The sequence below is a fragment of the Trachypithecus francoisi genome, unplaced genomic scaffold, assembly GCF_009764315.1.
Source record: "Trachypithecus francoisi isolate TF-2019V2 unplaced genomic scaffold, Tfra_2.0 Lachesis_group9, whole genome shotgun sequence".
NCBI classification, from domain to species: domain Eukaryota; kingdom Metazoa; phylum Chordata; class Mammalia; order Primates; family Cercopithecidae; genus Trachypithecus; species Trachypithecus francoisi.
The window spans coordinates 28629506-28654403 of NW_022681474.1; the positions used below are offsets into that span (position 1 = coordinate 28629506).

The 24898-nt window shown below is 41.5% G+C and overlaps 1 protein-coding gene across 1 annotated transcript in view; it reads left to right on the forward strand.

The window, feature by feature from the left end:
* GAD2 (glutamate decarboxylase 2) overlaps positions 1-24898 on the forward strand; it is a 90979-nt gene that overhangs the window by 22469 nt on the left and 43612 nt on the right. Inside the window, exon 8 of the mRNA XM_033209115.1 lies at positions 9201-9280. Within this exon, the coding sequence (XP_033065006.1) occupies positions 9201-9280 (80 nt within the window). The remainder of the gene's footprint in view (positions 1-9200; positions 9281-24898) is intronic.

A 24898-nucleotide genomic window follows, 5' to 3' on the forward strand; every position in this document is an offset into this window, starting at 1 on the left:
TGAGAAAGTAATTTGCATAAATAGAAGCAGGTGTCAAACCCTCATCATTGTGCCTCAGATCACCTCTTTCCATTACACACTTTCATTTACTCTTCATGATCCACAAATCATAGAAATCACTGTTGTCCACAGAGTGATGAAAATGACTGAAGACATACTCAGTACTAATGGTCACAAATGTCACTGAAGATCATTGTTGGATCTCTTTTCATGTTAAACTTAACCTGGTACACATCAGTCCTTTTATTTGACACTTATTTAGGGTATAAGCTCACAATGGGGCCACCTTGATCTACTAGTCAAAACTGAGTGTGACTAATAAGATAGCAGCCCCATAGACATGCCTGTGTACAGATCCACATCACCTGCGAATCACACAGTCTCTAAAAATGTGTCTGGGTGGTCACCTCCCCTCCAGATCATCATAATTAGAAGCCAATGAGGTGGTCTCCCAGAGCACAAGCTTCTTTGTAAATCTGATGCTTTAGCAAGAGAATGTTCTTTTGGGCCAGTTGGTGAGCAGAAGTAAGGACAGAGGTGACCAGTCTTTCTAAGGAAGCTATAGCTATCATTTCCCTCAAATCTTAGGGTGTACTGTATAGGAGCAAGCAAACGGAGGTGTCAGAAGGGTGTGAAGGAGGAGGATAAGGTCAGAACTGCAATTGCTGAGGGATTGGGCGGGGGGGTTATGAAGCATGAGGAAGGGTCAAATAGGCAGATTCCAGCTCATTAATAGGCTAGGCTTCAAGATCTACTTGTTGGGGACAATATGTAATGATCCCCATTCACTTAGGTTCATTGTTCTGGGGCGGGTGCCAAGAAGACCCCTGGTCTTGCTTTTAGAATGGGCCCTCAGATTCGAGGCATTGGGGTCCACGGAGTCCACCAGAGCCACACTTCGACATTGGGCTTCGTGGCCAGATAGGTATGGCAATAAATAGTGACATTTCTCTGGACTTGTTCTCTGAGCATGTGGTCAACAGATTCAACAAATATTTGTCAACTATACGCTATGACAAAGTCTTCGCCCTCATGCAGCCTGCTGTGTTCTCGTAGTGGACACACAGTGAACTAGTATTTGCAATAATGTCAAGTGGTGATGAGATTAGGGTGGTAGTCAACAACTTTACAAGATGATCATAAAAATAGCTCTGTGTGGAGGTGATATGTGAGCAGAGACCTACATTGAATGAGGGAGGGAACCATGTAAGTATTCGAAGGAAGGTTTTCCAGGAAAATGAACTGCAAGTGCAAAGACTCAGAGGCAAGAAGAAGTTTAGCAAGCTCGCAGAAGACGAGGAAGGCCAGCACACCAGGTAGACAGAGCAAGGGGAACGAAGACAGAGGATAAGTAGGGGAGGTCACCAGGCACTAAGGACTGTCTTAATAATCTGTGTCCTCCGAGCCCAGCAGAGGCTTGTCCCTGAAACCCTGTGATCTGTTAGGCAGTCAAATCTCAGTCTCAGTTAAATATTTGGATGAAATCAGCAATGGCTTGAAATAATTGATACAGCTTTCCAGATGTCTTGTCCCAATTCTTTATTTATTTATTTATACTTTAAGTTCTAGGGTACATGTGCACAACGTGCAGGTGTGTTACGTATGTATACGTGTGCCATGTTGGTGTGTTGCACCCATTAACTCGTCATTTACATTAGGTATATCTCCTAATGCTATCCCTCCCCTCTCCCCCCTCCCCACAATAGGACCCGGTGTGTGATGTTCCCCTTCCTGTGTCCAAGTGATCTCATTGTTTAGTTCCCACCTATGAGTGAGAACACACAGTATTTGGTTTTCTGTTCTTGTGATAGTTTGCTGAGAATGATGGTTTCCAGCTGCATCCATGTCCCTACAAAGGACACGAACTCATCCTTTTTTATGGCTGCATAGTATTCCATGGTGTATATGTGCCACATTTTCTTAATCCAGTCTGTCACTGATGGACATTTGGCTTGATGGCTTGATTCCAAGTCTTTGCTATTGTGAATAGCGCTGCACTAAACATACGTGTGCATGTGTCTTTATAGCAGCATGACTTATAATCCTTTGGGTACATATTCAGTAATGGGAGGGCTGGGTCAAATGGTATTTCTAGTTCTAGATCCTTGAGGAATCGCCACACTGTTTTCCACAATGGTTGAGCTAGTTTACAGTCCCACCAACAGTGTAAAAGTGTTCCTATTTCTTCACATCCTCTCCAGCACCTGTTGTTTCCTGATTTTTTAATGATTGCCATTCTAACTGGTGTGAGATGGTATCTCATTGTGGTTTTGATTTGCATTTCTCTGATGGCGAGTGATGATGAGCATTTTTTCATGTGTCTATTGGCTGTATGAGTGTCTTCTTTTGAGAAATGTCTGTTCGTATCCTTTGCCCACTTTTTGATGGGGTTGTTTGTTTTTTCCTAGTAAATTTGATTGAGTTATTTATAGGTTCTGGATATTAGCCCTTTGTCAGATGAGTAGATTGCAAAAATTTTCTCCCACTCTATAGGTTGCCTGTTCACTCTGATGGTAGTTTCTTTTGCTGTGCAGAGGCTCTTTAGTTTAATTAGATCCCATTTGTCAATTTTGGCTTTTGTTGCCATTGCTTTTGGTGTTTTAGACATGAAGTCTTTGCCCATGCCTATGTCCTGAATGGTATTACCTAGGTTTTCTTCTAGGGTTTTATGTCTAACATTTAAGTCTCTAATCCATCTTGAATTAATTTTTGTATAAGGAGTACGGAAAGGATCCAGTTTCAGCTTTCTACTTATGGCTAGCCAATTTTCCTAGCACCATTTATTAATTAGGGAATTCTTTCCCCATTTCCTGTTTTTGTCAGGTTTGTCAAAGATCAGATGGCTGTAGATGTGTGGTATTATTTCTGAGGGCTCTGTTCTGTTCCATTGGTCTATATCTCTGTTTTGGTACCAGTACCATGATGTTTTGGTTACTGTACCCTTGTAGTATAGTTTGAAGTCAGGTAGCGTGATGCCTCCAGCTTTGTTTTTTTGGCTTAGGATTGTCTTGGCAATGTGGGGTCTTTTTCAGTTCCATATGAACCTTAAAGCAGTTTTTTCCAATTCTCTGAAGAAAGTCATTGGTAGCTTAATGGGAATGGCATTGAATCTATAAATTACCTTGGGCACTATGGCCATTTTCACAATATTGATTCTTCCTATCCATGAGCATGGTATGTTCTTCCATTTGTTTGTGTCCTCTTCTTTTTCACTGAGCAGTGGTTTGTAGTTCTCCTTGAAGAGGTCCTTTACATCCCTTGTAAGTTGGATTCCTAGATATTTTATTCTCTTTAAAGCTATTGTGAATGGGAATTCATTCATGATTTGGCTCTCTGTTTGCCTGTTACTGGTGTATAAGAATGCTTGTGATTTTTGCACACTGATTTTGTATCCTGAGACTTTGCTGAAGTTGCTTGTCAGCTTAAGGAGATTTGGGGCTGAGACGATGGGGTTTTCTAAATATACAATCATGTCATCTGCAAACAGGGACAATTTGACTTCTTCTTTTCCTAACTGAATGCCCTTGATTTCTTTCTCTTGCCTGATTGCCCTAGCCAGAACTTCCAACACTATGTTGAATAGGAGTGGTGAGAGAGGTCATCCCTGTCTTGTGCCAGTTTTCAAAGGGAATGCTTCCAGTTTTTGCCCATTCAGTATGATATTGGCTGTGGGTTTGTCATAAATAGCTCTTATTATTTTGAGATACGTTCCATCAATATCGAATTCATTGAGAGTTTTTAGCATGAAGGGCTGTTGAATTTTGTCAAAGACCTTTTCTGCATCTATTGAGATAATCATGTTGTTTTTGTGTTTGGTTCTGTTTATATGCTGGATTACGTTTATTGATTTGTGTATGTTGAACCAGCCTTGCATCCCAGGGTATGAAGCCCACTTGATCATGGTGGATAAGCTTTTTGATGTGCTGCTGGATTCGGTTTGCCAGTATTTTATTGAGGATTTTTGATCGATGTTCATTAGGGATATTGGTCTAAAATTCTCTTTTTTGTTGTATCTCTGTCAGGCTTTGGTATCAGGATGATGTTGGCTTCGTAAAATGAGTTAGGGAGGATTCCCTCTTTTTCTATTGATTGGAATAGTTTTGGAAGGAATGGTACCAACTCCTCCTTGTACCTCTGGTAGAATTCAGCTGCGAATCCATCTGGTCCTGGATTTTTTTGGTTGGTAGGCTATTAATTATTGGCTCAATTTCAGAGCCTGCTATTGGTCTATTCAGGGATTCAACTTCTTCCTGGTTTAGTTTTGGGAGAGTGTAAGTGTCCAGGAAATTATCCATTTCTTCTAGGTTTTCTAGTTTATTTGCATAGAGGTGTTTATAGTATTCTCTAATGGTAGTTTGTATTTCTGTGGGGTCGGTGGTGATAACCCCCTTATCATTTTTTGTTGCGTCTATTTTATTCTTCTCTCTTTTCTTCTTTATTAGTCTTGCTAGTGGTCTATCAATTTTGTTGATCTTTTCAAAAAACCAGCTCCTGGATTCATTGATTTTTTGGAGGGTTTTTTGTGTCTCTCCTTCAGTTCTGCTCTGATCTTAGTTATTTCTTGCCTTCTGCTAGCTTTTGAATGTGTTTGCTCTTGCTTCTCTAGTTCTTTTAATTGTGATGTTAGGGTATCAATTTTAGATCTTTCCTGCTTTCTCTTGTGGGCATTTAGTGCTATAAATTTCCCTCTACACACTGCTTTAAATGTGTCCCAGAGATTCTGGTATGTTGTATCTTTGTTCTCATTGGTTTCAAAGAACATCTTTATTTCTGCCTTCATTTCGTTATGTACCCAGAAGTCATTCAGAAGCAGGTTCAGCTTCCATGTAGTTGAGCGGTTTTGATTGAGTTTCTTAGTCCTGAGCATGTTATCTTTTTCTCCAAGTTTCCTCTGTGTGCACGTGTATGCATGTGCATGAGTGTGCACACACATGTATTTTTAAATGGAAGTACCAAAAACTGAAGTGTATTGAAGTATTTTGGAAAACTCTATAACTAGCTTCCTTGCGTTGAGGGGAAGAGGGCCTTTTGGTCCTTTGATGATAATATGTTATCTTCTGAGGTGTAGTTTGTGTCCTCACTTCTCTGGGTGGTCTGCTAGTATGTGCTGCTGACAGATGTAGTTGCCAAACTCAGCATTCTTTGCTAAAACATCTCCCCTCAATTCTTGTTGGCCTTGCAGGTAACTATTGAATCACCGGTTCAATTTTTTTTTTTTTTCTTTTTTGAGATAGAGTCTCTCTGTGTCGCCCAGGCTGGAGTGCAGTGGCACAATCTCTGCTCACCACAACCTCCGTCTCCCGAGTTCATGCTATTCTCCTGCCTCAGCCTCCCGAGTAGCTGGGACTACAGGTGCCCACCACCACACCCAGCTAATTTTTTGTATTTTTGGTAGAGACGAGGTTTCACCGTGTTAGCGAGGATGGTCTCGATCTTCTGACCTCGTGATCCACCCACCAAAGCATGAGTTGCCATCTCTCATTTATTAGGATGATTATTATCAAAAAACAGAAAATTATGATTGTTGGCCTCGGCCTCCCAGAGTGCTGGGATTACAGGCATGAGCCACCACGCCCAGCCACTGGTTCAATTTTTATATTTGTTTCCAGAGAACCCTCAAGTGTTTACTTGCTTTCCAGCCTTCTCAGAATGCAGGTGGTTGTTCTTCAGACACTCTGGTTCATCAACAAGTAGTTGCATTCAACGTGGTGCTAAGGAATAAAAATGACTGTCCACGTGTGGCCTTGCCGGCCCAGAGAGACATGCCCTTTAAGCTATCTTCACTGTTTCTCCCTCATTAGGTAGATTGCTTTTTCCTCTCAAGTTTCTTCCTCTCCATGGGTCCCTTGCTATTTGTGAATAACATTAAGCTATTTCTCTGCTCCCTTTCCTCAAAATATAAACAGACTCGATGTTTGCTACCTAATTTTCTTTTTCATGCCTCATCTCACCTTTATTCCCCGTCTTTAAGCTTTCTATTTGGGCATGTGTTTTTCTTTAAATCTGCAGCCTTTTGTACCATGATCAATTATCCTGGGTAATTGCTTTTCATTTAAGAACCCCTATTCTTTCTCATTAAAGACTAGACAAGAATACGTCCTCCCATTGACCAGGTGCACCAGATCTCTTACTTATCCCCAGTTCTCCTTTTTGCAGTTTAGTGCTTAAGAGCTCATTCACAGAGGGTAATTTGAGTGGCTTGCACTTACTTAGGGCAGCTGGTTGTTCTGTTCTGTTCCCTCCTGGCTGTAAGAGACTTAGCTTGCCTCTGAGCTCCTTCAGGGTCGCCAGGGCTCTGCCAAATGCACAAAAAAAGAACACTTTTTTGCTTTTTTGGTTTTTTTTTGGTGGGGGAGGTCATGCATCTTTACAAACCTTGATCTAATTAAGCTTTCTCCTCTAGTTCCCAGGTATCTCAGTAATGACTGTCCACTTTGTCATTCTGAGGTTGTAAAAGGAGGCTAATGGCCCTGTCTCATTGCTTCTAGCTGCACTGGGCTTGTCAAACTCCACAGCTCCAGGTCTCCTTGATTGGTCATCATTATTTGCTGCTGTTCTAAATGTGACTTTTTCTTGGTGATTAGACATACTCCCTTAAAATATGTGTGTTAAGAGCTCCTGCGCTGTGTGTTTGAGAATTCAGATGAGTATAAAAGTGGGCATTCTAAGAGAAAGGACCCTCTTAGGATCCGTAACTTAAAATTCCAGTCAGCAGCCCTTTGGAGATGTAAATTGAGGAAGCAGCTCTCCTTTTGGACAGCTTAATGATCTGTAGTTAATAGTAAGAGGCTGATGGGCAGATGCAGTACAGCTGGGCTTAGGTTAGCCTTTCTCAGCAATCCAAATGGCACAGTGATTGCAACCATTGAGACACACAATCCGACTTGGAATCAATAACCAAAGGCACAAAGACTTTGTCAGTGGCTTGGCAGTGTGGCCTGTTCTGTACACGCAGACAAGTCATTCTGCCCCAGCCAGTAATTGATGCCTCTTTTTCAAAGCCTGACTCAGGCTTGGCAGTTGCCTGTGCAACAAATAGCCCCTCCAGCAACTCTGGAATAAAGAGTGCTAGATTTAGGGTCACTTGTCCTCTTACCTGAGTGTACTCAGTTTCACTGAACCTGGGAGAGACTGAGTGTAACTTCTTGGTAACATATAAGCCTGAGAGACATACAATACATAGCTGCTGGAGGTGGTTGATGTATTCTTAAGCCTTGTATGTAAAATTGGCTTAGAGTTACTGTGTATCGGGTTACTGGATCCATTTACAATTTCCAGCATCTTTCCAGCATCTTTCCAGCATCCCTCAAAAATCCCAACAAGAACAAAAACTAAATAAACAACCCTATTCAAAATGGGCAAAGCACTTGAATAGACATTTCTCCAGAGGAGATGTACATATGGCCACTAAGCACATGATGCTAAGCACAAGATGTTCAACATCACTGATCATTAGGGAAATGCAAATCCGAAGCATAATGAGTTGCCATCTCTCATTCATTAGGATGACTATTACCAAAAAACAGGAAATTATGATTGTTGGTGAGGATGTGGAGAAACTGCAAACCTCATCCACTGAGAGTGGGGATGTAAAATGGTACAGCCACAATGGAGCGCTAAATGAATGTTCCTCGAAAAGTTAAAAATAGAAGTGTTGTATGATCTAGCAATTCCACTTGTAGGTATCTCCTCAAAGCAATTGAAAGCAGAGTCTTGAAGAGGCAGTTGTACCCCCATATGTCACAGTAGCATTATTCCGCAATAGCCAAAAGGTAGAAGCAGCCTGTTTCTATAAATGGATGAATCGCTAAGCAAAATGTGGTATGTACGTATAACAGAATGTCATTCAGCCTTAAAAAGGAAGGAAATTCTCACACGTGTTACAACATGGGTGAACCTTGAGGACATTATACTAAGTTAAATAAACCAGTCACAAAAAGTCAAATGCTGTATGTTCCACTCATGTGAGGTACTTAGAGTAGTTAAATTCAGAGACAGAAAACAGAATGGTGGTTTTCAGGGGTTGGGGGTGGGGAGAATGAGGAATTGTTTAATAGGCATGGAATTTTTTGCAAGATGAAAAGAGTTCTGAAGATGGATGAAGGTGATGGTTTGCACAACACTGTGAATATACTTGAGGCCACTGAAATGTACACTTAAAAATGGTTAATAAGGCTGGGTGCGGTGGCTCATGCCTGTAATCCCAGCACTTCGGGAGGTCGAGGCATGTGGATCACCTAAGGTCAGGAGTTTGAAACCAGCCTGGCCAACATGGTGAAACCCCGTCTCTACTAAAAGTATCAAAAAGTAACTAGACATGGTGGCAGGCACCTGTAATTCCAGCTACTTGAGAGGCTGAGGCAGGAGATCACTGGAACCCAGGAGGCAGGGGTTGCAGTGAGCTGAGATTGCACCACTGCACGCCAGCCTGAGTGACAAAAGCAAAACTCCGTCTCAAAAAAAAGTTAGTAATGAACAGTATTGCCTGTCGGGGCTGGGGTTGGGGGTGTGGGGGGAGGGAGAGCATTAGGAAAAATAGCTAATGCATGCTGGGCTTAATATCTAGGCGATGGGTGATAGGTGCAGCAAACCATCATGGCACACCTTAACCTGTGTGACAAACCTGCACATCCTGCACATGTACCCTGGAACTTAAAATGAAAATAAAAAATAAATAAATAAAAATGATTAAGATGGCATTGAAGTTATGTTGTTTCACCACTTTTTTTTTTTTTTTTTGAGACGGAGTTTCACTCTTGTCTCCCAGGTTGGAGTGCAATGGCGCGATCTTGGCTCATTGCAACCTCCGCCTCCCAGGTTCAAGTGATTCTCCTGCCTCAGCGTCCTGAGTAGTTGGAATTATATGCGCCTGCCACCACACTCAGCTACTTTTTTTTTTTCCCAATAGCGACAGGGTTTCACTATGTTGGCCAGGCTGGTCTCATACTCCTGACCTTGTGATCTGCCCACCTTAGCCTCCCAAAGTGCTGGGATTACAGGCGTGAGTCACCGCACCCGGCTGTTTCACCACAATTTTTAAAAAAGCACAAGTGAAGGATGCCATCTTCTCTCAGCAGCCCAGGCTTTGGAGGAACAGACTAGAAATAAAAGGAGAAAAGGAAAACAGAAAACAAACAGCCAGTGGAATGGATCTTGTTTTTATATGGAACTAATTGCAAACATATATATATTTTTTACAGAGTCATTTTTCTCTCAAGAAGGGAGCTGCAGCCTTAGGGATTGGAACAGACAGCGTGATTCTGATTAAATGTGATGAGAGGTAAGCATGTATCGGCAACTCTTGTTGGTGAGCAATTTGCAAATTTCACATAAGTAGTGCCTTTTGGTCTGAAAATAGTAGAGGACCATGGGGCAGCAAGTCCACCTCCCTCCCAGCCTCTGCCAGCCTTTGTTTCTTTTTAACATGGGCTCCTGCTTCTATTGCTCAGATGTGGCTCCTTGATGCCATGGAATCTTCCACAGCCCTTGACTGAATCAAAACCTTTGTTAAATCAATCAAAATATTCTACACCAAGAAAGTGCAGAAAGACATTCATCACCTGGGCACATTAGCAACAGCAGGCGCTTTGAGCACTGATTTATGGAGATGTCATCACTTTGGGCACCATAGATTGTGTAAGCTTGATGGGGTGATTATAGGAGGGGGCGCAGTTTAGGGAGCAGGAAGTAAATATTGCACCAGCAACTCAACAACTGGAACCAAAGGACTCAGGGAAAATCCCTGTCTTAATTGACACCTGAACTTCATAGTGCAGTGCTTTGTGGGGGAGATTTTAGAATGTCCACGTAAAGTATCACTGGCCTATAGGCCTGAAACCTACTAAAAATTAGATTCAGTCTCTAAAGTTTCATTAAGAATTTTCATTAAATTTAAAGGAAGCCACTTACTTGGCCATTTATTTATTTATTTATTTATTTGTATTTATTAGTCAGATGTGTACTGATTGCCCACCATGTCACTAGGCTCTAGAAAAGCATAATACGTGATCCTGGCTCCCTGCCAGGATGTGAGCTAGGTGGGAAGAGGCAGTGTCGTCAGAAGGTGATAGTTACAGGGTTGAACTGCATGGCACGAAGTACATGTTTGAACTTTGAGAAGGCGTAGAAAGCTTCATGCAATAGGCAGGAATTGAGCTGGATTTTTTAAAATTAAGAGTGAGTTGGACAAGTGGAGGGAAAGGCAAGGGCAGGTACAGAAGATTGAATACCAGCAGCAAAGCTGTTACAGGAAAGGGGTCCTGATCCACATCCCAAGAGAGGGTTCTTAGATCTCCCGCAAGAAAGAATTCAGGGCGAGTCCATAGAGTAAAGTGAAAGCAAGTTTATTAGGGAAGTAAAGGATTAAAAGAATGGCTACTCCACAGACACAGCAGCCTGGAGGCTGCTGGTTGCCCATTTTTATGGTTATTTCTTGATGATATGCTAAACAAGGGGTGGATTATTCATGTCTCCCCTCTTTAGACCGTATAGAGTACCTTCCTGACATTGCTATGACATTCGTAAAATGTCATGGTGCTGGTGAGAGTGTAGCAGTGAGGAGGATGACCAGAAGTCACTCTTGGGGCCATCTTGGTTTTGGTGGGTTTTGGCAAGGTCTTTGTGACCTGTATCTTGTGCTGACCTCCCATCTCATCCTGTAACTTAGAATGCCTTAACCGTCTGGGAATGCAGCCCAATAGGTCTCAGCCTCATTTTCCCCAGCTCCTATTCAAGATGGAGTTACTGTTGTTCACTTGCCTCTGAGAAAGCCATAGAAGGAGGAATGAGCACCTTGTGGGGTCCAGAAGCCAAGCCTTAGCAGAGGCATGGGGGAGGGGCAGCCATAGCAAATATGGTTGCTCACATGGAATTCAGAAAGCTCTAAAAATCCCGCTGGGCGTGGTGGCTCACATCTGTAATCCCAGCACTTTGGGAGGCTGAGGCGGGTGGATAACCTGAGGTCAGGAGTTCAAGACCAGCCTGGCCAATATGGTGAAACCCTGTCTCTACTAAAAATACAAAAATTTGCCAGGCGTGGTGGAGTGCGCCTGTGGTCCTAGCTACTCAGGAGGCTGACACAGGAGAATCCCTTGAACCCAGGAGGCAGAGGTTGCAGTGAGCCAAAATCATGTCTCTGCACTCCAGCCTGGGCAACAAAGCAAGACTCCATCTCAAAAAAAGGAAAAGAAGAAAAAGAAAAAGGAACAGAAAAAAGAAAGAAAGAAAGCTCTAAAAATAGCCATGTTTACCTCTGTTAGCGAACCAAACTGAGGTTCACTTGCCAACAGCAGTGAGACCAAACATCCACATGGAGGTTTGCAGCAGGAGAAAGGAGGACGTTTATTTGCACCGACTTTTTTTTTTTTTTTTTTTTTAAGACGGAGTCTCGCTTTATTGCCCAGGCTGGAGTGCAGTGGTGTGATCTCGGCTAACTGCAAGCTCCACCTCCCGGGTTCATGCCATTCTGCTTCAGCCTTCCGAGTGGCTGGGACTACAGGCGCCAGCCACTATGCTTGGCATTTTTTTTTTTTTTGTATTTTTTAGTAGAGACGGGGTTTCACCGTGTTAGCCAGGATGGTCTGGATCTCCTGACCTCGTGATCCGCCCGCCTCGGCCTCTCAAATTGCTGGGATTACAGGCGGGAGCCACCGCGCCTGGCCTCATCTTTCTTTTTCTAACTAGACATGATAACATGAGTATTTTTCCACATAATTACAAACACAAACACACTTAACTGTGTAAGATTTTAGATGTGACTATGTCAGAAAGCATTACGGTACATTTAGAGAGCTGGCTTTGGAGCTGAATTATTTAAATTCCAGTCTCAGCTCCAGCACTAGTCTGGGCAAATGCCTCTCTGTGCTTCATTTTCTTTATCTGAAAAAACAAAAAAGTAATGATACCTGCTTCATAGGATTGTTATGAAGATTCAATGTATTGACAAATGTAAAATGCTAAAAACAATCCAATAATGGGGTAAGTCCAAAGTATCAGTCCCCTGCTATACATCTTTATATTTCTCGTGTTACTGTTACAAATAACCTTTGTATCCTTCAGTGAACGTCATTATGCGTCCATGGCTTCTCCATTTATGACAATTTCTTTGTATTCTTACTAATTAAAATCATATGAATGTTTTTAAGGAAATGGATGCATCACATTAGCCTTGCAAAACATTTCATCAATTTGTTCTCCTAGCAGCACTGTATGAGAGTATGTTGGAAAAAAATTTTAACTGTGCTATTAGGTAGATGGCATCTTTGACTCTATATTCATAATTCACATCATCTCTGTGACATGAGTTTAAGACTGAGAGCCTGGCCCTAATGGTCTAAGTGACATTGAAGTGTTTGGGCTCAGGAGCCAAGGAGAAAGCCTTGGACAGTCATTTGTAGCCACCATTGGGGTCAGAATCAATTAAAACGCTCTCGGCAGCCATTTTCTTTTTATTATCACATCCCGGTAAAAGTCAGATGTACGGTTCAGAACATCATGTAAGGCTGACAAGATGAGAGAGTTCATGCTTGTTTCCCGCAATGTGCTTTGTAAAGTTCATTCAGCCTTCCCAAAACACAAGCCTGGGCCTGCTCTCTATGGCTTTCATTTCTTGTAGCTACCCTTTCCCACCACACATTAGTCTATCAGTGGCTAGGTGATGGGTTTTATTATGTTCTACAGACAGTTGAAGGTTCACAACTGAAGAGAAATGTCCTAGTGAAAGAGAATAGTCTGTATCTTTCTAGCAATAAGCCCAATGCTGCAGGTGGAGGAAGATCCTGTGAGGTACATTTTTTTTCTTTCTTTTTGAGACAAGGTCTCTCACTCTGTCACCCAGGCTGGAGTGCAGTGGTGCAATCTCAGCTCACCGCAACCTCTGCCCCCCAGTTCAAGAGAGTCTCCTGCCTCAGCCTCCCAAGTAGCTGGAATTACAGGCGTGTGCCACCACACCCAGCTAATTTTTGTATTTTTAGTAGAGACAGGGTCTCACCGTGTCACCATGTTGGCCGGGCTGGTCTTGAACTCCTGACCTCAGGGGATCCACCCACCTTGGCCTCCCAATGTTCTGGGATTACAGGCGTGAGCCACCATGCCCGACCTGGTTCCCCTTCTTTTTTTTTGAGACAGAGTCTTGCTCTTGTTGCCCAGGCTGCTGGAGTGCAATGGTGCAACCTTGGCTCACTGCAACCTCTGTCTCCCGGGTTCAAGCGATTCTCCTGTCTCAGCCTCCTGAGTAGCTGGGATTACAGGCATGTACCACCACGCCCGGCTAACTTTGTATTTTTAGTAGAGATGGGGTTTCTCCATGTTGGTCAGGCTGATCTTAAACTCCCGACCTCAGGTGATCCACCCGCCTCAGCCTCCCAAAGTGCTGGGATTACAGGCGTGAGCCACTGTGCCCCACCAACCCTTTCTTAATTAGTAGTCACAGGGGCTAACTTTGGGTGACAGTTCAAAGTGAAACACGGTTCTCAGCTAAAACAAAACAAAACAAACAAAAAAAGTTATAGTAAATCTTTATTTGTTTGGACTAGGTTTTTTTAGAGTTGAAAATTAAAAAGCATTTTAATTTTATTAAATATACTCTTAAAAATGGAATAAGATAAGGTAATGTAAAACTTCAGTTCTCGTGGCTTTCATTTTGATGTGAAGTATTATAACTAAACAGGAATATTCTATTTTGTAAAAATTACTTATTAAATTCGAAAGAGGAAAATGTGTTAGGTGAATACATCATTTCCTAAGTTATAGCTTGAGGTTTTCTTTCCTTGTTATCAAAAAGTTGAATATTCAGTGATGAGGTTCATGAATTTTTATTCTTGTCATTCATATTTGTAAAATTTGAATTAGTGGAATCTAGATTCGTGATGTGTAGCTATAGCTAAGAATAGAGAAGAAAAGTGTGTTAATATAGAGAGGAAGATAAACATTAGTGAAAGAAAACAGAGCAATATTTCAGAATCTGCTTGGGCCACTGAGCAAAAAGATGTTTCCCAAATATCCAGTCAAGGGAAGAGGAGAGAAAATTTCTATTGTATGGATGATAATTTGGAAGAATGGGGAGTTCCTATATGATAGAAGTGGGAGCCCTGTGAGCTCCATCTTTTGGCTGCAGGCAGTGGCCTTGACTGGAACACAATGGCAGACATGGTAGACGTAGTCCAGTCTAGCATGAGATGAGCACAGGAGGGGAAGCACCATGGTAGAGAAAGTACTGGCTGTTACTGATTCTCATGCAGTTCAGCAACTAGCGGAAGGATTATGGGAGTCATCCAGATAAAAAGGAGAGGCAAAAATGTCCCAGGCAGATGCCACAGCACATTCTAAACCAGGTCCCCAACCTTTTTGGCACCAAGGACCAGTCTCATGGAAGACAATTTTTCCACAGACAGGGCTGTGAGGGGTGGGGGTGGCAGATGACTTCAAGATGAAACTGTTCCACCTCAGATCATCAACAGGCATTACTTAGATTCTTTTTCTTTTATTTTTCTTTTATTTATTTTTTTTATTTTTTTGAGACAGAGTCTCACTCTGTCACCCAGGCTGGAATGCACTGGCATGATCTTGGCTCACTGCAGCCTCTGCCTCCCAGATTCCAGCGATTCTCCTGCCTCAGCTTCCTGGGTAGTTGGGTTTACAGGCCCCCGCCACCATGCCTGGCTAATTTTTGAATTTTTGGTGGAGATGGGGTTTCATCATGTTGGCCAGGCTGATCTTGAACTCCTGACCTCAAGTGATCTGCCCACCTCGACATCCCAAAACATTAATTACGATTCTCATAAGAAGCACACAACCTAGATTCCTCAGATCTGCAGTTCACAGTAGGATTCCTGCTCCTATGAGAATCTAATGTCACTACTGATCTGACAGGAGACGGGGCTGAGGTGGGAATGCTGGCTCAGGGCTCACCTTCTGCTATGTGACCGGTTCCTAACAGGTCACCATTAGTACTGGTCCACGGCACGGGGATTGGGGACCCCTATTCTAAACCATGGATGTGAGAAAGAACCTGGCTTTTTCAAGGAACTGAAAAGAAGAAAGGACTTGGTTAGGATGTCCTTGTCATGTGGACCTTAAAGTCATGTTAAGCTATTTGGATTTCTCATTAAAAGACAAGGGACATCACTGAAGGGTTTTGAGCAGGGGAACGACAGCATATTTTTGTGTTAGAAAGATTATTTTAAATGCAGAGTGGATGGGATGAGAGACCGGAAGTTGGTAGATGTTGTAGTCATATGAATGGGAGATGGTGAATAGTGGGCCGACCAGATGCAGAGCAATGGAGAGGGAGTGCTGGAGTGAATAGGAAGTGTTGGCTGATCGGTGAGCAGGTTGAGACAGGAGGCAAGAATGAATGTCAGGCTTCTGGCTTGCCAGCTAAGTCCAGGCGGTGCTATTCTCTGAGATAAGGGACCCTGTCTGAGGTGAACAGTTCAGATTGGGAGATACTGAGTTTGAAGAGGTTATGAGACACCCAAGTGAGAGTGTCTGGTAGGCAGGTGGAAGTATGGGCCTGGAGCTCAGGAGGTACACTAGGGAGGCTGTGCAGAAGGCGGCCTGGGAAGGAACTCTCAGGATCATCCACACTTCAGGGACAGGCAGAGTAAGAGCAGCCTGCAAAGGAGATTGAGGAGGAGCGGCCAGAGTTGTCAGAGAATCAGAAACCAGGGCCACGAGGGCCATGAGAGTGTTTCCAGAGAAAGGAGTGGTCAGCAGAATCAAATGCTACAACAGGTGAAATGAGGGCCAACAACTGCCCATCAGCATGACTTCTAAGGAGGTGGCTGATGGCAAAGGCAGTTTCAGTGGAGGGGTGAGGGCAGAAGGCAATTTGCAGTGGGTTGGGGTGAGTGGTAGAAGAGAAAAGGGAGAACTAATACAGACAAGGTCCAGGAGGTGGAGTAGTGAAGGGGAGGAGGCAGGGCTGAAGCTGGAGGGTAGCTTTGAATCCAGGGTGGCTTGTGGCTTTGTTGTTTAAAGGAGATGGGCTTATTGCCCATTTCACTATGAGGTGGAGGACCTGCTAGAGAGGAAATGTGAATTATGGAAGGGAAAAAGAAAGAAGAAGGAAGAGAGGGAGGGAGGGAGGAAGGAAGGAAGGAAGGAAGGAAAGAAGGAAGGAAGGAAGGAAGGAAGAAAAGGGGGGGGAAGGGAAAGGGAGGGAGGGAGGAAGGAAGGAAGGAAGAAAGGAAGGAAAAAATAGCAAAGGTTTAATTTTCCTTGTAGAGTTTCCTAGTCTTTTGGCTAAAATTATGTAGAATCTTTCCCTGAGAAGCTCACACAAACTCTGAAATTATTTCAAATCCTAAAATTGAAAGGAAACACAGACGAGAAAGCAACAGGAGTGTGATGTGTGATGGCAGGTGCAAGAAGGACTGGGGAGGAGTGGGGAGGAAGGAGGGGAGGGGCCAGCCTGGGCTTAGCCTATGTTGACAAGCTGCTAATGGCTTTCAAATCAGACACCCTTAGAGTTGGAAATGTGCTCAGACCTTAGCTCGTCCAACGTTTTTAACATTGTATTATTAAAATAATTTCAAATTTAAAGGAAAATTACAAGAATAGTAAAAAGAATGCTCGTATACCTTACACTCAGATTCACCAGTTATGAACGGTCTGACACATTTGCTTTCTCTTTCTCTCAATATATACTGTATATAAAACCCAATATTACATATTGAGTGTAATATTACACATATTAATTATTATATATATATATAGAGAGAGAGAGAGAGAGAACCATTGAGAGAGAGAGAGAGAGAACCATTTGCAAGCTCCTTGCAGAGGTCAGGCTGTTTTACTTAATATCTCAATGTATGTTTCCTAAAAACAAGGATATTCACTTACACAATCACAGGCCAATTATGAAAATCAGGAAATCTGCCATAGATAGAATACTATTAATAAATGTACATACCTTATTTGTTTCTTCAGTTGTCCCAATAGTATCCATTATAGCTATTTTTTCCCAGTCTGGGATCACACATGGCGTTTAGTCGTCATGTCTCTTTGGTCACCTTTAATCTGCAACGTTTCCTCTGCCTTCCTTTGTCTCTCATGACATTGATGTTTTTGATGAGTAGAGACCATTTAGTTTGCAGGTGATTCGGATTCGTCTGGTTGTTTTCCCATGATTAGATTCAGGTGATGCATTTGGCTCAGGACTTTCAGGAGGTGAAGCTTGGCTTGCTTGAGTGCATCTCATCTGGAGGTTCGTCCCATTATCAGTAATATCAACTTTGATTTTTTGGTGAAGGCAGTGTCTGCCAGGTCACTCCACTATGAAATGACTATTTTCTCCTTTGCAGTTAATAAGTATCTTGCAGGGGATGCTTTGTGTCTACATAAATACCCCGTTGCTTCTGAAATGTTCAACTACTAGTTTAGCATCTACTGATGATTTTTCGCTGAATTATTGTTGTGATGGTTGCAGAACAGTAATTTTCTAACTCCGTCATTTCTTCTGTATTTATTAGTCCTTTCATTCCACTGTAGAGAAGAGATTTTCTCTTTTTGTTCTCTCTCCCCACCCCCTTGCTCTCTCTCATTTATTATCAGTATGAACTCAAAAGTATTTTTAGAAATTAATATGCTCGGCTGGGTGCGATGGCTCGGCTGGGTGGGAGGCTGAGGCTGAGGCAGAAGAATAACTTGAACCCGGGAGGCGGAGCTTGCAGTGAGCTGAGATCGTGCCACTGCACTCCAGCCTGGGAGACAGAGCGAGACTCTGTCTCTTTTTTTACGTCTCTTTTTTTAATTGTAATTTTTATTTTATTTATTTATTTACTTTTTGAGACGGAGTCTCACTCTTGTTGCCCAGGCTGGAGTGCAGTGGCGCGATCTCGGCTCACTGCAATTTCCACCTCCTGGGTTCAGGTAATTCTCCTGCCTCCGCCTCCCGAGTAGCTGGGATTATGGGTGCCTGTCACCATGCCCTGCTAATTTTTTGTTTTTTTTTTTTTTGGTAGAGATGGGGTTTCACCGTGTTGGCCAGGCTGGTCTCGAACTCCTGATGTCAGGTGATCCCCCCCGCCTCGGCCTCCCAAAGTTCTGGGATTACAGGCGTGCGCCACTGCGCCCGGCCGACTCTGTCTCAAGAAAAGAAAAAACAAATTGATATGCTCTAGCACCGTCTTCCACTCATTCTCCCTGCTCCCTTCCATTTCTCCTTCTCTTTCTCCTCCCTTCAGGGCTCCCCTTACATTATCTAAATTACTGGTAATTTGTTTTAAAACCTTACAGAAAATAAATCTGACCAAGACGCATGATACCTAGTGGCAGAGGACTACAAGAGTCACCGGCTTTCCTAGCTCCCATGTAGCATAAGAATTCTGTTAGCCATTTTGATTAATGCTTTTATACCACAAATTAGCTACGAGTGCTTTTATATACATTTTAGCCTTTCTTTTAAACGTTATCACTCCAGCTTTATAAATTACAGTTAGACTACACTTCCCTGCGCTTTTTAGTGCCACACTTTATCATACAATTGATTTAAACAATTCAAAGTATAAATAACCTGGGGTCATTATACTCTTTTATTAAATTAGCTGGATTGTAGCCAGTGCCTGAAGGTGGTTAGGGACGCTAATTAACTCTTTCAGGTCCTTGGGGAGCTGTTCAGTGCATTGTAGTGGGCTAGACTTCACAGAGACACCGAATAAATTATTCCTGAGCAGGACTGTGGGAAGCCCTCTGAGTGGCGTATTTCCTGTGGGTGTAGATGCAGAGAACTCAGGGATGCTAGTACTGTGTGTACTTCATTCTGCCCTGTCTCAGGAAGGACTATAATAATAGCTGGCACTGATTGAGAGGCACAGTTCTAGCCACTTTACAAAATTGACCTAATTAATTCGTTTAATTAGAGACACAAAATAGTATATTCTTTCACATTTATCTGGTGCTGACATAGTTTGTGAAGTGATTCCACACACACAACAGTTTTAAAGAGTATGGCAAGTTTTCTTTCATAGCCTGTCACAGGGACTATGTCCAAGGTCACATGGCTTGTAAGTGAAGAGTCAGGGTGTGGAGTCAGAAGAGAACCCTTAGTGTTCACACATTTAAACAGAGCTCCTTTTTATATTGTGATAAAATACACATAACATAAAATTTCCGACCTGAGCCATTTTTAAGTGTGCATTTCAGTGGTATGAAATACACATGTTGTTGTTCAACCATCATCAATATTCATCTCCAGAACTCTTGTCACGTTGCAAAACTGAAATTCCATGCTCATTTAACACTAACTCCCCACCACACCCTCCCCACTATCCCCAGGAAACGCCCACTACACTGTCTCTATGAATTTTACTACTCCAGGTTCACTTACATGAACAGAATCATACAGGATTCAACTTTTTATAACTTGTCTATTTCACAATGTTCTCAAGGTTTATCCATGTTGTAGCATGTGTCAGAATTTCCATCCTTTTTAAGACTGAATAATATTCCATTGTATGTATAGATCACATTTTGTTATCCGTTCATCCATTTATGCATACTTCCTGGGTTGCTTCCACCTTTTTTTTTTTTTTTTTTTTTTTTTTTTGAGACGGAATCTCACTCTGTCACCGAGGCTGGAGTGCAATGGTGCAATGTTGGCTCACTGCAACATCTGCCTCCCAGGTTCAAGCGAATCTCCTGCCTCAGCCTCCCGAGTAGCTGGGCCTACAGGTGCACACCACCATGCCTGGCTAATTTTTATATTTTTAGTAGAGACGGGGTTTCACCATATTGGTTAGGCTGGTCTCAAACTCCCGACCTCAGGTGTTCGACCTACCTCAGCTTCCCAAAGTGCTGGGATTACAGGCATGAGCCACTACGCCCAGCGTTACTTCCACCATTGACTAATAGGCATAATGCTGCAATGAATATGGGGTGAAAAATTACATCTTCAAGACTGCTGGCCGGGCGCGGTGGCTCAAGCCTGTAATCCCAGCACTTTGGGAGGCCGAGACGGGCGGATCACGAGGTCAGGAGATCGAGACCATCCTGGCTAACAGGGTGAAACCCCGTCTCTACTAAAAATACAAAAAACTAGCCGGGCGAGGTGGCGGGCGTCTGTAGTCCCAGCTACTCCGGAGGCTGAGGCAGGAGAATGGCGTAAACCCGGGAGGCGGAGCTTGCAGTGAGTTGAGATCCGGCCACTGCACTCCAGCCCGGGCGAAAGAGCAAGACTCCGTCTCAAAAAAAAAAAAAAAAAAGACTGCTTTCAGTTGTTTTGGAGTAGATACCTAATAGTTGAATTGCTGGATCACATGGTCATTCTAGTTTTGATTTGTTGAGGAACCATCACACTTTTTCCCTCAACTGTTATATCATTTTACATTCCTGCCAGCAGTGCCCAGGGTTGCAATTTCTCCACATCCTCACTGACACTTGTTATTTTTGGGACTTCTGGTTCGTTTGCTTGTTTTTCATAGCAGCCATCCTTGTGGGTATGCAGTGGTATTTCACTGTGGTTTTCATTTGCATTTCCGTGATGATTAGTGGTGTTGAGGATTTTTTTTTCATGTGCTTAGTGCTTACTGGACATTTGTATGCTTTCTTTGGAGAAATGTTTACTCAGGTCTTTTGGATTCATTTTGTTATTGCTGTTGTTGAGTTTTAGGACTTCTTTATTCTGGATATTAATCCTTTATCAGATATATAATTTGCAAATATTTTCTCCCATTCTGTGAGTTTCCTTCTTACTCTGTTGGTAGTATCTTTTGTTGTACAAGTTTGTAATGTTCATGAAGTCAGAGTTTTCTATTTTTTTTCTTTTGTTGCCTGAACCTTTGGTGTGATATCTGAGAAATCATTGCCAAATCCAATGTTATGAATGTTTTGTCCTATGTTTTCTTTTAAGAGTTTTATAGTTTTAGTTCTTACATTTAGATCTCTGATCTATTTTGAGTTAATTTATATTGTGTTATATAAGAGATGGCTGCTTTTTAAAAATAATAATGACAACACAATTCTCCTATTCCAGAAGCCACACATATTCATTGTAGAAAAATAAGCAAATAAAAGTACCTAGATGTAATCTCTCATAATGTTTGATGCATGTAGTTTAAAATATATTTACATATGTTTTAACGTAAAAGAAACTATAAGTAACTGATTAGAAATTTGTTTTTTACATAACAAATATTATGGACAACTTGCATGCCTTAGAAATTCTTCAACACAATTCTCATTCACTAATAATATACTGTTTAGAATTTGTATTCCTTAACAAATCTGTTGTTGAACATTAAGTTGTTTTAAACTTTTACTATTAAAAAATGCCGTTATAAACGTTATTGCAGCTAAATATTTGCACATATCCTTGTATTATTTTCTTAAAATAACTTCCGTCTGGGTGTGGTGGCTCACCCCCGTAATCCCAGCACTTTGGAGGGCCGAGGTGGGCGGATCTGAGGTCAGGAGTTTGAGACCAGCCTGATCAACGTGGTGAAGCCCTGTCTCTACTAAAAATAAAAAATTGGCTAGGTGTGATGGCACGTGGCTGTATTCCCAGCTACTCGGGAGGCTGAGGCAGGAGAATCACTTGAACCCCAGAGGCGAAGGTTGCAGTGAGCCAAGATCGCGCCACCGCACTCCAGCGTGGGCGACAGAGCAAGATACCGTCTCAAAAACAAAATCAAAACAAAAAACAAAAAAACTTCCCAGATGTAGAATTTCTGAGCCCAGGACTGTGTCTATGCTGAGTTATGATACTTGCTGTCATGTTGCGTTCAGAAAAGACTCAGCCATTTACACTCCCACAGTACTATAAAGGGGTGCCTACTCACTATGTCCTCACTCATGCTAGGAATTAAAACCTTAAGTGATGTGGGTCAATCTGATGGATGGAGCTTTTTTATTATTCATGTTTTCATTTACATTTTGATAATTAGCAAAGCTGAGTATTTGTTTTATTTTTGTGAGTCATAGTTGGTATATATATTTATGGGGTACATGAGATGTTTTGACAGACACAGGCATGCAACGTGAAATAAGCACGTCATGGAGAATAGGGTGTCCATCCCCTCAAGCATTTATCCTTGCAAAGTTGAGTACTTTATACTTATCAGTTATAGTTCAAAAAGAAAAAGAAAACAAAGCTGTCTTTTGTCCTGTATGTTGCAAATGTTTTCTAAAGTGTATCATCTGCTTTTTGATATCATTTGTTGTATTTTTTTTAAATGTTTCAATTTTTGGTAGTCAGAGTGATCATCAATTACTTATTTTTTACCTTTAATGTCTTTAGAAAATGTTTTCCATTCTTAGAACATGTTAATATTCATTTGTTTTCCCCTAGAAACTTTGTGTTATTATTTAAATAGTTGATTTAACTGAAATTTATTTTGTTCTATGGTGTTTGGTAAGTATGTAATATTTTCTTCTTCCTTCCTTCCTTCATTTCTTGCTTCCTTCCTTCCTTCCTTCCTTCCTTCCTTCCTTCCTTCATTTCTTCCTTCCTTCCTTTCTTTTTGGCCAAATGGTGTTCCAATACCCTCAACCCCTGTTAATCACCCATCTACTATTTGTATGAGTTTGACTTTTTTAGATTCTGTATATATAAATGACATCATGCACTGTTTGTCTTTCTGTGTCTGGCTTATTTTACTTAGCTGATGTCCTCCAGTTTCATCCATGTTGTCACATGACAGAAACTGTCATGTGACAGTTCTTTTTCATAACTGAATAATACTCCATTTATATATTTATTGTATTTTTTCTTTATCTGTTTACCTGTTGACAGACACATAGGTTGTTTCTAAATCTTGGCTATTGTGAGTAATGCTGTAGTGAACATGGAAGTGTGGTTATTTCTTTGAGACAGTGATTTTATTTCCTTTGGATACATACCCAGAACCGAGATTTCTGGATCATATGGAATTTCTGGGTTGTTTTTTTTTTTCTTGAGGAACTTTCATGCTGTTTTCTGTAAGGGCTACACCAATGTATAAGAGTTCTCTTTTCTCTGTGTCCTCTCCAGCACTTGTTATCTTTTGACTTTTTTATAATAGCCATCCTAACAAATATGAGATGATATGTCATTGTGGTTTTGATTTGCATTTCCCTGAAAATTAGTCATGATTAGTGATTAGCACCTTTTTATATACGTATGTCTTCTTTGGAAACAGGTCTATTCAGATTCTTTGTCTATTTTTAAATTAGGTTATTTGGGAGTTTTTGCCTTTGAGTTGTATGAGGTCCTTATATGTTTTGGATACTAACCTTTTATCTGATATAAGGTTGCAAGTATTTACTCCCATTCCATGGGACGCCTTTTCATTTTGTTAACTGTTTCCTTTACTGTGCAGAAACTTTAGTTTTGTATAGTCATACTTGTTTATTTTTGCTTTTATTGCCTCTGCTGTTGGTATCACATCCAAAAAGTCATTGCCAAGACCAATGTCATGAAGTTTTCCCCTATGTTTTCTTCCTAGTAACAGTTTCAGGTCTTAGGTAAGTCTTCAATCCATTTTGAGTTGATTTTTGTGTATGGTGTAACATAAGGATCGAATTTTAATTTGTTGCATGTGGATATCCAATTCTCCTGGCACTATTTATCAAAAAGATTGTCCTTTCCCCATTGTGTATATAGATGGCACCTTTGCTGATGATTAGTTGACCACTTGTGCCTAGGTTTATTTCTGGGCTTTCTCTTTGTTCCATTGGTCTGTGTATCTGTTTTTATTCCAGTGCATACTGTTTTTATTACATAGCTTTGTAATATAATTTGAGATCAGGAAGCATGATGTCTCCATCTTTTTTCTCCTTTTTCAAGATTACTTTAGCTATTCATGGTTGTTTGTGTTTCCATATTAATTTTTGAGATTGTTTTTTCTATTTCTGTGAAAAATGCCATTGAAATTTTGACAGGTATTTCAATGGAATCTGTAGATAGCTTTGGGTAGTATAGACATTTTGACAATATTGACTCTTCCAATTCATCAACATAAGATATCTTTCCATTTATTTGTATGTTTCTTCAATTTCTTTCATCAATGTTTTATAGTCTCATCGTATTGATCTCTCACCTTTATGGTTAAATTTATTTCTAAGTATTTTATTCAATTTGATGGCATGTAATGAAACTGTTTTCTTGATTTCTTTTCTGGATAGTTTTTTTCTAGTGTATGGTAGCACAACTGATTTTTATGTGTTAATTTTCATATCTTGGAATTTTACTGAATTCATTTATAGTTCTAACAACTTTCTGGTGAAGTTTTTGGTTTTCTCTGTATAAGATCACATCATCTAAAAACAGAGACAATTTAGCTTATTCTTTTCTGATTTGAATGTCTTTTACTTCTTTTTCATACCCAATTGCTCTGGCTAGGACTTCCAATACTAAGTTGGATAGAAGTGGCAAGAGTGAGCATCCTAATCTTGCTCCTGATCTTGGAGGTACTATCCAGTGAAGCTATTAGGTCCTGGGCTTTTCTTTGATGGGAGATTTTTGATTACTGATTCAATTCCCTTATTCATTATTGGTCAGTTAGAATTTTATGTCTCTTAAGAAGAATGTTGTTGTCCCAAATTTAATGGAAATGTATTTAGGCTTTTGCATTTAGATATGATGTTGACTCTTGGTTTGAAGTAGATTTTTTTTTATCGTGTTAAGAAAGTGTCTTCTAGGCCAGGCACAGTGGCTCATGCCTGTAATCCCAGCACTTTGGGAGGCCGAGGCGGGTGGATCACCAGATCAGGAGATCGAGACCATACTGGCTAACACGGTGAAACCCCATCTCTACTAAAAATACAAAAAATTAGCCGGGCGTGGTGGCGGGCGCCTGTAGTTCCAGCTACTCGGGAGGCTGAGGCGAGAGAATTGTGTGAACCCGGGAAGCAGAGCTTGCAGTGAGCTAAGATGGCGCCAATGCACTCCAGCCTAGGTGACAAGGCGAGACTCCGTCTCAAA